General features: G+C 46.3%; 1 protein-coding gene across 3 annotated transcripts in view; it reads left to right on the top strand.

Moving 5' to 3' along the window:
• TRIM35 (tripartite motif containing 35) overlaps positions 1–14,263 on the top strand; it is a 30,299-nt gene extending 16,036 nt beyond the window's left edge. Inside the window, exons 3-7 of one of the 3 annotated variants that reach the window (XM_058433428.1) lie at positions 816–1,046; positions 4,956–4,978; positions 5,845–5,963; positions 6,997–7,469; positions 10,754–14,263. In XM_058433428.1, coding sequence (XP_058289411.1) covers positions 816–1,046; positions 4,956–4,978; positions 5,845–5,963; positions 6,997–7,469; positions 10,754–11,047 — 1,140 coding nt within the window. In that variant the 3' untranslated portion in view covers positions 11,048–14,263. Of the gene's footprint in view, positions 1–815; positions 1,047–4,955; positions 4,979–5,844; positions 5,964–6,996; positions 10,062–10,753 lie in introns of those variants that run through there. The other 2 variants (XM_032143518.2, XR_004246170.2) reach the window with 2 other exon arrangements.
• Positions 14,264–14,901: the final 638 nt, after the last annotated feature.

The raw sequence follows: 14,901 nt of genomic DNA, 5'->3' as shown, positions 1-14,901 counted from the left end.
GGGAGGCTGAGGTGGGCGGATCACCTTAAGTCAGGAGTTTGAGACCAGCCTGACCAACATGGCAAAACCCTGTCTCTAGTAAAGAATACAAAAATTAGCTGGGCTTGGTGGTGGGTGCCTGTAGTCCCAGCTACTCCGGAGGCTGAGGCAGGGAAAATTGCTTGAACCCAGGAGGCAGAGGTTGCAGTGAGCCAAGATCACACCACTGCACTCCAGCCTAGGTGAAAAAGCGAGACTCAGTCTCAAAAAGAAAAAAAAAAAAACAAACTTTTTGTGGTTGTGATTTGGAGTGTGTATATTATTTTAATGATTGTTTTAAAATGAATACTTCCTTCTCTTTTGGTAAAGCCTCTGGATCAGACAAAGTTTAAGTCCTAAGATTGGAAGGTAAATACTTTTAAAAAAATCATTGCTATTTGCAGCCATTCATTTCTATGATTCAGGACTTCCCTTGTTATGGTACAACCTAAAGAAGGAACTGAACATTGTATGTAGATGAGATTATAGTACTGCAGTTGCCATCTATATAAGCTGTGATTTTATTTTTAAAAACCCTGTCAAAACAACCTAATATTAGGTTGTTGGACTTTCCCATTTGAAATCTGAACTTAGAAATTTGTGCTTATAAACTATTATGTTGATATTTTATCTGTAGGGGTTCTATACATAAACTATTACGTTGATATTTTATCTGTAGGGGTTCTATACATGATTTATTTCAACATAAAGTTCCTTTGCTAAAAATGGGAAAGTTGCTGGGCTATGGATGTTCTCTTCACATCTGACCCTTGACTCCCTCCTGCTGTCTTCCATAGGTGGAGGCTGCATGGCTGGAAGGCCGGATCCGGCAGGAGTTTGATAAGCTTCGCGAGTTCTTGAGAGTGGAGGAGCAGGCTATTCTGGATGCCATGGCCGAGGAGACAAGGCAGAAGCAACTTCTGGCCGATGAGAAGATGAAGCAGCTCACAGAGGAGACGGAGGTGCTGGCACATGAGATCGAGCGGCTGCAGATGGAGATGAAGGAGGACGACGTTTCTTTTCTCATGGTAAGGAGCTCAACGTCTGGATTCAGTGACAGGGCCAGATGTTCCGGGACCAGCTGGGAGCCACAGCCCACCAGCCCTGGCCAACCTCATCTTCCCGGAGCTCCCTGGGTACTGGCCTGGAGGAGCTCACAAGTGACCTGCTCTGCTTGTTTCATGAAACTAAAAAGACTTATCAGGGCAGAGTTCCTTGAAACCCTCTTATTTCTTCCTCGCCCTTCTTTTTTTAAGAGACAGGGTCTTGCTCTGTCACCCAGGCTGGAGTACAATGGGTGATTATAGCTCAGTGTAACCTCAAACTCGGGCTCAAGTGATCCTCTCTCCTTAGCCTCCTGAGTAGCTGGGACTACAGGCACAAGCCACCATGCCCAGCTAATTTTTTTCATTTTTTAACAGTCAGGTGGGGGTGAGGGGGGAGTCTCACTATGTTGCCCAAGCTGGTCTTGAATCCCTGGCCTGAAATGATGCTTCCATCTTGGCCTCCCAGGTGGTTGGACTACTGGTGCACCACTGTGCCCAGCTCCTGTCTCTTTCTTCCTTTCTCTTGCCCTCTCTCTTACTCTCATTTTTTTCCTGTCTCTACCTTTTAATAAAATGAATTCTTTTAAAATCATTCAATTATTTAAATTTTTTGTTTAAATATAATGCCTTGGCTTTCTGTTTTCTTAAGAAAAGGATGATTCCATTCTGTCTTTAATAGAACAGTATTATTCATTTTTTCTTCCTTTTATTGATTTATTTCCTCCCCATGAGCCATTGGTCCTTACAAATTTCCTACAGGGAAATTTCTGAGCTTGAAAGCTGGTCTGTAAACTGGCCAGGGTGGTGAGGTGTCTCCTGTACCTGGAAAACAGCTGACTGCTGTGGAAGGGGTGTCTCTGTAGAGCGGGGTGGGAGGCGACAGGGACAGTTATCTGTTCAGGCAGTGTCATCTCCTGGGTGGGTCCTTTAGGAGTTCTCCACCTCACTTAAAGCCTGGAACCATGAAGTCTCTTGTCTCTAAAATGTCCTTGATTATGAAATCACTCTGTGTTCAGAGCTGTCTCTAAAAAGAAAAATGAAGAAAAGAAAAAAATAAAAAAAGAAAAAGAAAAAGAAAAATCATTTTGTGGGATCTAAAAGCTGTGTGTCTCGAGGATTCTGTTTAGGGAATTGGGAGTATTGTCTTGCCCAGTACCCAGAGTGCTTTCAGGGATGATTTTGGTTTGTGACTCCTTTTTATTTTTTATCAACAACTTTATTGAGATATAATTTACATGCTAAATAATTCACCCATTTAAAATATACCACTCAGTGATTTTTAGTATATACAGAGTTGTGCAACCATCACAACAATTTTAGAACATTTCATGCCTCCAAAAGCAGCCCTGCTTTAGCTGTCACTTCCCAGTTCCTCCTCCCACATAAAAACTGCTACCTAAATTGAGTCTAACAGAGTGGTAATTACTAGAATTAGCAGCCCTTGGCAACCACTAATCTACATACTATCTATATAGATTTACCTATTCTAGACATTTCAAATGCATGGAATTATATAACATGTAACCTTTTGTGACTGCCTTCTTTCAGTCAGCATATTTTGAAACATCATTCATGTTGTAGCATCTATCAGTACTTCATTCTTTTTTATGGCCAAATTATATTCCATGGCATAGATATACAATCATGCACTGTTTAGTGATGGGGATATGTTCTGAGAAATGTATTAATAGGCAGTATCTTCATTATGCAAATGTCATGGAGTGTGCTTACACAAACCTACATGGTGTAGCCTACTACACACCTAGATTATATGGAATAGCCTTTTGCTTCTAGGCTCCAAACCTATACAGCATGTTGCTGTACTGAATACTGTAAGCAGCTGGAGCCCACTGTTAAGTATTTGTATATCTAAACATAGAAAAAGTACAGTAAAAATACAGTGATATAATCTCATGGGACCATAGTCATATATGTGTTTCCTTGTTGACTGAAACATCGTTACGCTGCACATGGCTATATTGCATTTTATTTATTGATTTATCAGTTGGTGGTTGCTGTGGTTTAAATATGTTCCCCAAAATTTATGTGTTACAAACTTAATCCCCAATGCAACAGTGTTGGGTGGTGGAGCCTAATAAGAAATGATTGGGTCATGAGAGCCCTCATGAATGGGTTAATGTTGTTACTGCAGAGTGGGTTAGTTATTGAGAGAGTGGGCTTGTTATAAAAGTGAGTTTGGGCCCCTCTTGCTCTCTTGCTCTTGGTCTTATGTGTGGTCTCTCGCCCTTCTTCCTTCTGCCATGGGATGACACAGCATGAGGGCTCTCGTCAGATGCTGGTGCCATGCTCTTAGACTTCCCAGCTTCAGAACCACGAGTGAAATAAACTATTGTTTATAAATTACCCAGTCTGTGGTATTTTGTTACAGCAACACAAAATGAACTAAGACAGTGGTCATTTGGGTTGTTTCTATTTTGGCTATTATGAATAATATGGCTGTAAACATTCAGGTAGCAATTTTTATGTGGACATGTTTTCGTTTTTCTTGGAAATATGTCTGGGAGTAGATTTGCTGGATCAAATGGTAACTCTAGGTTTAACTATTGGAAGAACTGCCAGGCCATTATCCAGAGCAAGTGTATCATTTTATATTCCCACCAGGAGTGTACGTGGATTCCAGTTTCTCCATATTTTTGCCAAAATTTGTTCTTTAAAAATTATAACCATCCTTGTAGGTGTGAAATGGTATCTCCTTGTGTATTGCATGTCATCACATCCCTGATGGCTAATGACTTGGAACATCTTTTCATGGGCTTTTTGATCATTAGTAGATCTTCCTTGGACAAATGTCTATTTAGATCCTTTGCCCATTTTTAACGTGGGTTGTCTTTATTGTTGAGTTGTAAGAGTTCTTTATATAATCTAGATACAAGTTCTTTATCGGTTTTAGCTCTACATGTAGGTCTTTGATGCATTTTGAGTTTTTTTTTTTTTTTGTATATGGTATAGTAAGGGTTAGTCCAACTTCATTTTTTTTTTTTTTGCGTGTCAACATACAGTTTTCCCAGTACCATTTGTTGGAAAGACTATTTATTCCTCCATTAAATCATCTTGGCACTATTGTAAATAATTGATTGATGGTAAATATGAGGGTTTATTTCTGGACTTTCAATTCTATTCCATTGATCTCAGTGCCTGGTTTTATATTAGTACCATACTATCTTGATTACTGTTGATTTGTAGTAAGTCTTGAAATTGGGGATTATGAGTCCCAGGGTTCTTCTTTTTCAAGATGGTTTTGGCTATTCTGGGTCCCTTGAAATTTCGTGTGAATTTTAGGATCAGTTTTTTAGTTTCTGCAAATAAGCCAGCTAGGATAAGGGATTGCACTGAATCAGTAGATCAACTTAAGGAGTGTCTTAGTATGTTTTCTGTTGCTGTGACAGAATATCACAGACTGGGTAAATTATAAAACAACACAAGTTTATTCAGCCCAGTGTTCTGGGTGAGGCCAGGAAGTCCAGGAGCATGATGGCTCTGGCATTTGGTATGGGTCATCTCATGGCAGAAGGAGGAAATGAGTGCAAGACAGAGTAGTCGTTCATTGCTTTATAGCAACCCAGTCTCATGACAACTAAACCACTTCACAGTAATGACATTAATCCATTTGTGAGGGCTCTGCCCTCATGAGCCAATCACCTCTTTTTAGGCCCTACCTCCCAACACTGTTGCATTGGGGATTCAGTGTTCAACACATGAACTTTTGGATAATATGTTCAAATCATAGCAGGGATGTTATTGTTAACATCTTGTCAATATTAAGACTTATGATCCATGGAATGCATGACTTCTTTTGAGGTCAGAAACGTATGCATTTCCTCTACATCTGTGTCTCTGTGTTGTTATTTTTTTATTTTTATTTTTTTTCAGAAACACAAGAGCCGAAAACGCCGGTAAGTTGCCAAAGCCCGTGGAGGGGAGGGGAAGAGTGGGCAGAAATACCAGGGGTGCAAACTCCAGTGGCCCCGGGGCAAGCAGGTAACAGCCAGCTGGGTGCACCAGCCCACATGAGCTACTGGCCCTGGTTTTAGAGGGAGAGGTGGACAATGGCCAGGTGGAGAGAGCCCTCTCACAGCATCCAGTTCCAGTTGGCTCTGGGGCAGTGTTGTTCTCCTGAGTGTGGAGGGTCCCCACCTGTCGTGCAGGGAAGGAGAACACTATCCTGCACATGGCCTGCATTTTTCAGGGCCAGTCAATGTCAGGCTTGTTTCTTGATCAGCCCCCTCCCTCTGAGAGCCTTAGGCCATGGTGGTTTGTGTTGATGGTTGTTAGGTTCACAGGGATGAGTGAGGAAGAGCTGTGTCCCAGTCAGAGCTGTCCAAAGATGGAATAGAGTGTTTTTGGAGGGAGTGAGTTCCCTGTGCTCACTTCCCACTGGCAGTGTGCAAGCAAAGGCCGGAGGACACCTTGGGACTGTTGGACTAGAGCGTCCTTAGGGTCCCTTCCAACTCAGACATTCCGTGAGCCGGTTGTGTAAGTGTGATTTCTGCCTGCAAGGATGGCAGCCATGTTGGAGAACCTCCTGTTTGTATTTCTCCTAGTTGGGGCAGGGTGAGCCCTCGGATTGAATTCTGAAGGGAGGTAGCAGCCTTGGCCCATCTCCCATCATAGCCCAGTCCGGTCTTGTCTTGGGGAAGGTGGCCATGAAACTTGGGCCTGAGGGAAGGGAACGAGTCCTGTTGCTGGTTTCTAGTTGGCCCAGTTTGGCCCAGGTTGCATGGCTCTGGCCCTGCCAACCATACCCATTGTACTTTTCCAGACTCTTCTGCACCATGGAGCCAGAGCCAGTCCAGCCCGGCATGCTTATTGATGTCTGCAAGTACCTGGGCTCCCTGCAGTATCGCGTCTGGAAGAAGATGCTTGCATCTGTGGAATCTGGTGAGCGGGGGTGCAGGCAGGTGTCCCAAGCATGGGTGGAAGCCCTTCATGTTAGCAAAGAGGCACCAGGGCTGGTCTCTGCCGGGCCCACCTCCCACCTCTTCACAGCTACCCTCCTCTCTCAGCTGATCCCTCTGCCAGTCCCTAGCAGGCAGGTTCCTGTACCCTGGTCTTTTCCACTCTGCCCGACACCTCCAACCCTCCCGGTAGAATGCCTTCTCTCAGGGCCCTGACACTTGGTCCCTTCTTCAGAGAGGGAAACTGGCTCTCTTGTCTATTCAGAACTGTGTTTTGTGTGATAAAAGACCTCCTGCATCCAGGATCGCCTCTCCCAAGGCAGCTGCAGCCCACATGAGCCACAGTGTCCTGGTTTTACAGGGAGGAATATCACTGACTCAGGGAATGGGCCATGCTGTCCTAACATCCCTTGGTCGTGTGAGTGTTAAGAGTCTCTGCCTGTATGAGTTCCTGTGGCTGCCATAACGAAGGACCACAAACTGGAAAATGACAGAAGTTGACTCTCACAGTTCTGGAGGCTAGAAATCCAAAATCCAGATGTTGGCAGGGCCAGGCCCCCTCTGAAACCTGTAGAGGAGAGTCTTCATTGCCTCTTCTGTCTCCTGGTGTCTCCTGGCCATTCTTGGCCTTATTGGCTCCCCCTCAGCACTTTGATCCTCACCTCCGCCATCACACAGCATTCTCTCCTGTGTATCTGTGTCTGTCTCCTCTTTATTATAAGGACACGGGTCATATTGGACTGGGGACCCTCCTCCAGTCTTCATCTTAACTAATACATGTACAACCACCCCATTCCCAAATAAGGTCACACTCGGAGGTACCAAGGGTTGGGACTGCTGCATATCTTCTGGGGGATACAGCCCAACCCCTGCCACCACTCCAGCACTGGACCACTCCTTGCATGGACTTGGGGCCAGGTGGGACACAGTGGTTGGTTTGTGGGGCTGGAGATAATCCACGTGTGGCCTAAGGGACCTCAGGTTTGCTGATTCCCCATTTCCGCCTCTGCTCGCAGTACCCTTCACCTTTGACCCCAACACCGCAGCCGGCTGGCTCTCCGTATCTGATGACCTCACCAGCGTCACCAACCATGGCTACCGCGTGCAGGTGGAGAACCCAGAACGCTTCTCCTCGGCGCCCTGCCTACTGGGCTCCCGTGTCTTCTCGCAGGGCTCGCATGCCTGGGAGGTAGCCCTTGGGGGGCTGCAGAGCTGGCGGGTGGGCGTGGTACGTGTGCGCCAGGACTCGGGCGCTGAGGGCCACTCGCACAGCTGCTACCACGACACACGCTCGGGCTTCTGGTATGTCTGCCGCACGCAGGGCGTGGAGGGGGACCACTGCGTGACCTCGGACCCAGCCACATCGCCCCTGGTCCTGGCCATCCCACGCCGCCTGCGTGTGGAGCTGGAGTGCGAGGAGGGCGAGCTGTCTTTCTATGACGCGGAGCGCCACTGCCACCTGTACACCTTCCACGCCCGCTTTGGGGAGGTGCGCCCCTACTTCTACCTGGGGGGTGCACGGGGGGCTGGGCCTCCAGAGCCTTTGCGTATCTGCCCCTTGCACATCAGTGTCAAGGAAGAACTGGATGGCTGAGCTGGCCCAGGGCTGCCCAGGTCTTGTGCCACGGCACTGTTTTCTTTCTGCCCTCTTCCTAATGCCCACACCGGGCACTGCTGTGCCCCCGCCTCCTTGCCAGGCTCTTCCTCCTGTCCTGCCTGGTCCTTTTCCGTGATTCCAGGCTGTGCCTCTCTCCATGTTTGGTCCCTTCTGTGCCCACGGTCAGGAGCTATTCGGGTGGCACCTCGCTGGCCAGGCTCTCCTGAGTCGTGACACCACAACGTGAATTTTCTGAATCCCCATTCCAGGATTTCTGGGAATAATGTTTACTTCTAGAATGGGCCTGTTGTAAACTATCTCATCCAGGTGTGGTAAAGCCATTAGATGAGGAGAGGACTGCCATGGAAAGGAGAGTTTGTTACTTATGGTTCCGAGAGGAGGGGCCACATAGGAAAGCCCCACGGTGGGTCAGAAGGCGGAAGGAGGGAGGGGAACGTGTGGGCAAGAGACTTCCTCTGGTTTCCTCAGGAGGAAATGGGCAAGGCAGAGTAAGCAGGGGAGACAGGTTTAAGGGTACCTGGCTTGAGTAATTTCAGTGGCTCTCAGGATAGGGATTGCCCTTTTTGTCTGATACCTGGCCCCGGGATAGTCAGGACAGGTGAATGTTGGCCTGGGGTGTGACAGCCCTGGGAGAGCCACGTGAAGGAGGCAGCTGGCACCATCGCTCCGGATTAGTTGGTTTCCATAGGAAAGGCATGCTTTCAGCCAGATGCTTGCCATCTCTAGGGATTGGGGGATTGGCTAGCCTGGGAGGATCAGTCTGTTCAGGTCAGCGAGGCCCAAGATACCAGAGCATCAAGAGTACAGGAAATACAGTTAATGCAGGGCCTCTGTGTGGCTGGATCCCCTGTCTCCATCAGATCAGCTCTGATTGATCTATTCTTGAGCGATTTCCTCTGAACACAGGGTTCCAGAGCACTTAAACACAACGTTTTTTAAATCGTGGTTTCGGCCTATTTCCTTGCCAGGCCCGTTTCCCCACCAGGAAATGAGATAGGAGGACTGGATGAGGATGTCCTGTTGTAGTTGCTGTGGAGGAAATTCCTCTGGTTAATTCTCATCAGCGACTGCAGAAAGGAAGGAAAGCGGGCACCCTTTTCAGTTGGGAAGAAAGGAGAGGGGTGGCACCGTGGACGTGGCCCTAAACGCTGTGGGAGAGGGAAGAGGAGGCTGGGCCTTGCTGCCCTCTTGTCTCTGCTGACTTCAGCCTGGTTATGCTTGCTCTGCCACTTGCGATTTCATCCCGAATTTCTTCCTCCACCATGCCTGCAGACTTTTCCCTGGGCTTGGTTTTTCTCCCACATCTCTGAAGAGAGTTTTTAATCATCAGCTCATCATGTCCCAGGAAGTGGCATCATAAAAGGAAATATTTTTTTTTCCTAGGAGCAGTGTTAAAATCTGGGTCACATTCCTGACCAGGGACAGCATCCTGCCTTCTGCCCATCCCATTCAGTTCACAAAAGCTGACATTTTAAACAAATCATGACTCGCACCTATTAATTGGTTATAAATATGTTGTGTACACTGGTTAGACAAACGGCCACAAGGAGGGCCCAGGTAGGCGATGTCAGTGTGTGAAGGGGTTGGATTGGGCGTGGTGAGGATGTTGGCAAACCAGTGCATGCACCTGGTTGGAAGATGCTCAGCCTCACAAAAGCTCCAAGCCCTTTGGGAGTCAAAGCGTCTGAGAGTGTGACCCTCTCCTGTAAAGTATTTATCCCACCCATTAATATAATTTCTGTATAATAAACTTGACCTGAAATTATCTCATTCTTTATATTAAACCTTTAAAAATGTTTTTTATTTTCACCTTAGATATGGGAAGAGTTTTTTTGTTTTGTTTTTAACAGGATAACTTGAGCAGGCTAGGCCTCTTAAAAAAAATTTGAGCTGAAACTCATTTTTCTTTTGGCATTTTCTTTTCAATGTTCTTAAAAGCAGAGTTCATCCATGTTGTAGCATGTGTTCAACTTTATTTTTTCATCAGGTAATATTCCATTGTATGGAATGGTAGTACTACATTTTATTTTCATGCATTGATTGGTGGACATTTGGATTGTTTCTACTTCTTGACTATTATACATAATACTGCTAGGAACTTTTGTGTATGAGTTTTTGTGTGGACATATGTTTTCATTTCTCTTTGGTATATGCCTGGGAGCAGATTTGCTGAATCATATGGAAACTCTATTTAACCCTTGAGGGACTCCCAAACTGTTTTCCAATGTGGTGGCACAATTTTATATCCCATCAACAGGGCATGAGGGTTCTGATGACTCCACATCCCTCAGTGCTTTTTATTATCTGTCTTTTAACTTAGCCATCCTAGTAGGGGTAATGTGGCATCTCATTGTGATTTTGGTTTGCATTTCCTTGATGGCGAATGGTATTGAGCATCTTTTCATGAGCTTGTTGGCCATTTGCATATCTTCTCAGGACAGCTATCTTTAGATAACTTGCTCATTTTTTTTTTTTTTTTTTTTTTTTGAGACGGAGTCTCGTTCTGTCACCCAGGCTGGAGTGCAGTGGCACAATCTCGGCTCACTGCAAGCTCCGCCTCCCGGGTTCACACCATTCTCCTGCCTCAGCCTCTCCAAGTAGCTGGGACTACAGGCGCCCGCCACCACGCCCGGCTAATTTTTTGTATTTTTAGTAGAGACGGGGTTTCACCGTGGTCTCGATCTCCTGACCTCGTGATCCGCCCGCCTCGGCCTCCCAAAGTGCTGGGATTACAAGCGTGAGCCACCGCGCCCGGCCTCATTTTTTAATTGGGTTATTTGTCTTTTTATTATTGAGTTGTAAGAGTCCTTTTATAGCTTGGCACAAGTCCCCTTAACTGGTATATGATTATAAAATTTTTCTCTGTGAGCTGTTCCATTTCCTTGATGATGTCCTTTGAAATACTAAAGCTTTTAATTTTGATGATGTCCAGTTTTTATTTATTTTTTCTTTTGTTGTACATGTATCTTAGAAATCTCACTTTTGATACTGCCGTTAGGTCCATGTAAGTTTTGGGTTTTGGCTCAGGGATGGGGCAGTTGTTCTGTTGGCAGGAAGCCCTAGTCCACGAGTTCATTAATTCTTCCCTGAAGCCCCTCTCCTGCCCTTGCCTTCCACTCACCCCCTGTCACTCTCCTTCTCATTACTGTGTCCAGGCTCAAAGCAGCAGCTCCCTGGGAAGGCTCCTGTTCTCCAGTTTCTCCCACTTTTGCATCCATTCCACATGCACCATCGTTCATGTTCCCGTCACCTGGAGGGACCCCATTTCCAACCCGCTGCAGTGCATTTCTCCAGGGCAAGCTCTCAGGGCACGTTGTCACTGTGCTCTGCCTTTATACCCGGAGTCTTCTCAGTCCTGTCACACATGGCTCCAGCCGGACCAGGCTCCTGTTACCTTGAAACAGGCCACCTGCCCTCTCCAGGGGCCCGTTGTCACTGGAATGTCCTGACCTTGGTTGCTGTGGATCTCCTGATCACATTGGCTCTGCTGCTTACGTGATATCTCCTAGGGCACACACGGCCTGTCTGAGCTTATTTCCTCATCTGTAGATGTGGGGCTCCTCCCCACCTCCTGAATGTCTGAGCAGCGTGAGCACCTCAGAAACCGGAGTCTCAGAGCACACAAGAGCCTCAGTAACCTCCAGGCTCCCAGTCACGTCCACGTCAGCCACCAGGTATCAGTTGGTCAGAATTAAGTGCACAGGGGCCATTTCCTTTTTTGCTTCCTCTTGCTTGTGGGGGATGAAATTTCTCTCAACAGTATTTGATTGCTCAATATCACAATAGTGGAAGTCTTTCATGACCCTTGTGGTGAGTGATGGGGCAGTGGCGGGAGTTTTCCCAGCTCCAGAGTGACATTCAAGACCCCTCCCTGGCTGACTCCTGCTACCATGGTCACCACTGTTTACAAAGACCCTGCCCAGCCTTCCTGGGTGCGGGGTCCCATTGTTCCTCCTGCCTGCAGCGCCTGTTGCCCTCCCTGTATTGTCCCTCCGTCCCCCTTTTCAGCTCGGAGGTACCTTTCCAGACGTGCCCAGGGCTCCCTGGGCTGCCACTGCATGCCACCTGTTTTTCGGAAGAGCACCTTGCTGTCTTTTCTGCTTGGAGACCTGGGAGTGCAGGAAGCATGTCATTTCCTCTTTCAGGTCCCAAATCTGTGGATGTTGCTGGACCATAATAAATGATTGTTGAGGCCTGGTGCGGTGGCTCACGCCTGTAATCCCAGCACTTTGGGAAGCCGAGGTGGGTAGATCACCTGAGGTTGGGAGTTTGAGGCCAGCCTGACCAACATGGTGAAACTCTGTCTCTACTAAATACAAAGTTAGCTATGCGTGGTGGCGCATGCCTGTAATCCCAGTTACTTGGGAGGCTGAGGAAGGAGAATCGCTTGAACCCAGGAGGCGGAGGTTGCGGTGAGCTGAGATTGTGCCATTGCACTCCAGCCCGGGCAACGAGAGTGAAACTCCGTCTCAGAAAAAATAATAATAAAAATAAAAAATAAATAAATGATTGCTGAGTGCACGTATGGTTAGAGACGTGCACTGCGGGGCAGGAAAGCTGCCTTTGAAAGTGCCACAGGCCAACTGGTGGCATTTTGGTAAGGAGAAAGTGGCATGAAGCCCACAGTCCAGATTCTGGATCCAGATGCAAGCTCTGTGATTTCTGGGCTGCCTGAATCGTCTGACCCTCTGCTCCCTCACACAGAACGAAGATGACAATATCTACCTCAGGCACTTGTGGGGATTCGATGAGGAAAACGATGGTAAAAATGCCAAATATTATGTTCTAAACCTAGGATAGGATTAATACACATTGGTGAATTCTTCAGAAATGGGAGATTCTGAATGTAGAAATTGTGATTCCCAATAATGACAAATCCCAAAGAAAAGTGAGAGATTGAGAAATAGAAGTTACCTGTTTTGGGAGTGCTCCGATTTCTTCAGATTTTTAACAAGAATGTTCCAAAGAAAAGTGAGAGATTGAGAAATAGAAGTTACCTGTTTTGGGAGTCCTCCGATTTATTCAGATTTTTAACAAGAATGTTTGCATAAAACTCATGTTCATGAAAAACTTTCAGTAGCATGAGAAAATGGTTATGTTGTAAGAACCAAAAAAATAGGATTCAAAGCAGTAAGTACAGGCATGCAATGTACTCACAACAAGACAAGCAGGAGCCTGTCTTTAATTTGTGTTGATTGACTAGATAATCCGTTTACATGGCTGTGAATTCCAAAGGTACAAAATGTACTAGAACAGTCTGTCTCCTTCTTCTGCCCAAACACTCAGCAACCCCCCGGTAGGCAATATGTATTACTAGTTTTTTTCAATCTTCCCAGAGATATTTTATGCATAGCACATACCCTGTTGATGGGTATATTCTGTTCACCCCAATACATTATAATTTAGAGCAGACAACTCTAGCTCTCATCCCTAAGCAACCCAACCAAGAGGTGAAAACCCCAAAGATGTTATTAAAATCCTTTTCTCTCAAGGGGGAGGTTTGTACTGATGTTTTCATGCAGTCTATTCAGTGGATAGATTTTACTTTTTGTTCATGTTTAAATATTTCACCTTAAGGTTTTAAAACAGAGAAAAAGCCAAGCAGAAACCTTAAACCTGAGACCTCAGTATACAGGTTGCCCAGGCTGAAGTGCAGTGGTGTGATCTCAGCTCACTGCAACCTCTGCCTCCTGGGTTCGAGCAATTCTCCTGTCTCAGCCTCCTGAGTAGCTGGGATGCATGTGCCACCACACCTGGCTAATTTTTGTATTTTTAGTAGAGATGGGGTTTCACCAGGCTGATCTCAAATCCCTGACCTCAGGTGATCTTCCCGCCTTGGCTTCCCAAAGTGGTGGGATTACAGGCATGAGCCACTGTGCCCGGCCTCAATGTACATTTTTAAAATCTTAATTCACTAGAACCCTTACAAAGGTTTCTAGCGGTTAAGAGGTTGGGATACCAGATTGGACAACCTGGACCTAAACCCTGACTCAACCACTGTGTGACCTTGGGGGAGTTACTTAACCTCTCTGTGCCTTAGTTTCATCGTGAGGCAAATGAAGATAGAGTTCCTACCTCATAGAGTGGATATGAGGTTAAATGAGCAAGTGTGTGAAACACTTAGAAGAGGATCTGGCACAGTTGAGAGTTTACTGTTGTCTTACCTGGCTCTGCTTTTTAAATAGCTGCAGGATTGATATAGCCATTGAAGCATTTTTCTGTCAACAGGGAAACTTGGGCATTTGCATGTGTTTTCCAGGTCATTCCAATTCTAGCATCCTGTGATTCATAATTTATGTCACTAGCAAAAGCCTATGGCTTGTGCACAGTAGGGATTGCTGACTCAGGGTGCTGCTGCCGGCCAATATTCCAGAACCTGGGATTGGGAGCAGAAACTTTTTTCTCATGTTTTGACTTTAGCGAAAAAAAAAAGACTAATGAGTCATAATATTTTAGGCATAAGAAAGGTTATCCTGGAGAGGAGTGAGATCTTTAAAAAATGTTCATAAAATTAGTAATTGATTATGCACAATGAAATCATGTTGTTATGTTCCAGAGATGACGTATGTACTTGTATGTATGAGATTAAAGATGATGACAAATACTGACTCATGTCCACTGTGAAGGTGACCTTAACTTCCAGTAGCAGTGGAACTATTTGGGTTGGACAAAAATGATTGTTAGCGATGTGAGATGCTGGGATTACAGCATCTCCCTTCCAGATTTCAAAACGAAAATGCAGCTGCTTACACTGGCCAGTGCCACTCACTCCTTCTCCCAGCCATGACTGGAGGACCTGACAAATGCCTTCAGGAACTACTAAACAATAAGTACTGAAGTCTGATGGCCCAGGGCAGGGGGAAGCTCCCCTTCTCTGGGGTGCTGTTTGTCCTTGTTTGTGGGTGTCACCTGGGTGGGATTCTTCTGCCAGGGAATAAGCTGAGGAAGATGGGAGATTCTGGTTTCTATGGATACTGGACTAGCTGGGATTTGCATAACAGTTCAGAGAACAGACAGTCTGGCAACAGTGTGGACCCAGGAGGAACACAAAGGCACATGGAAACGAGTTGGAGGGTCTGGGCAGCCGGGTTGCATACAGCCCCCTTCTAGGGACACGAATCTGTATCTTCCCCTGCTCTCTGGATAGGCAGCAGTGTGGAGCCCTGAGGATGGAGGGAGGTGGTGTGTGAGCAGTGCCCCAACCAGGGTATGGCACATACTTGGGGCTCAACAAATATTGGTGCTTTTTACTCTACCTCCTCTTAAGTTAGCTATAGGCGTGCAAAACCTCCCTTGTTTACTT

This window comes from Hylobates moloch, unplaced genomic scaffold, assembly GCF_009828535.3.
Source record: "Hylobates moloch isolate HMO894 unplaced genomic scaffold, HMol_V3 SCAFFOLD_22, whole genome shotgun sequence".
NCBI classification, from domain to species: Eukaryota; Metazoa; Chordata; class Mammalia; order Primates; family Hylobatidae; genus Hylobates; species Hylobates moloch.
The sequence above is the reverse complement of the archived record's forward strand: the minus strand, read 5'-3'. Positions and strand labels throughout refer to the sequence as shown.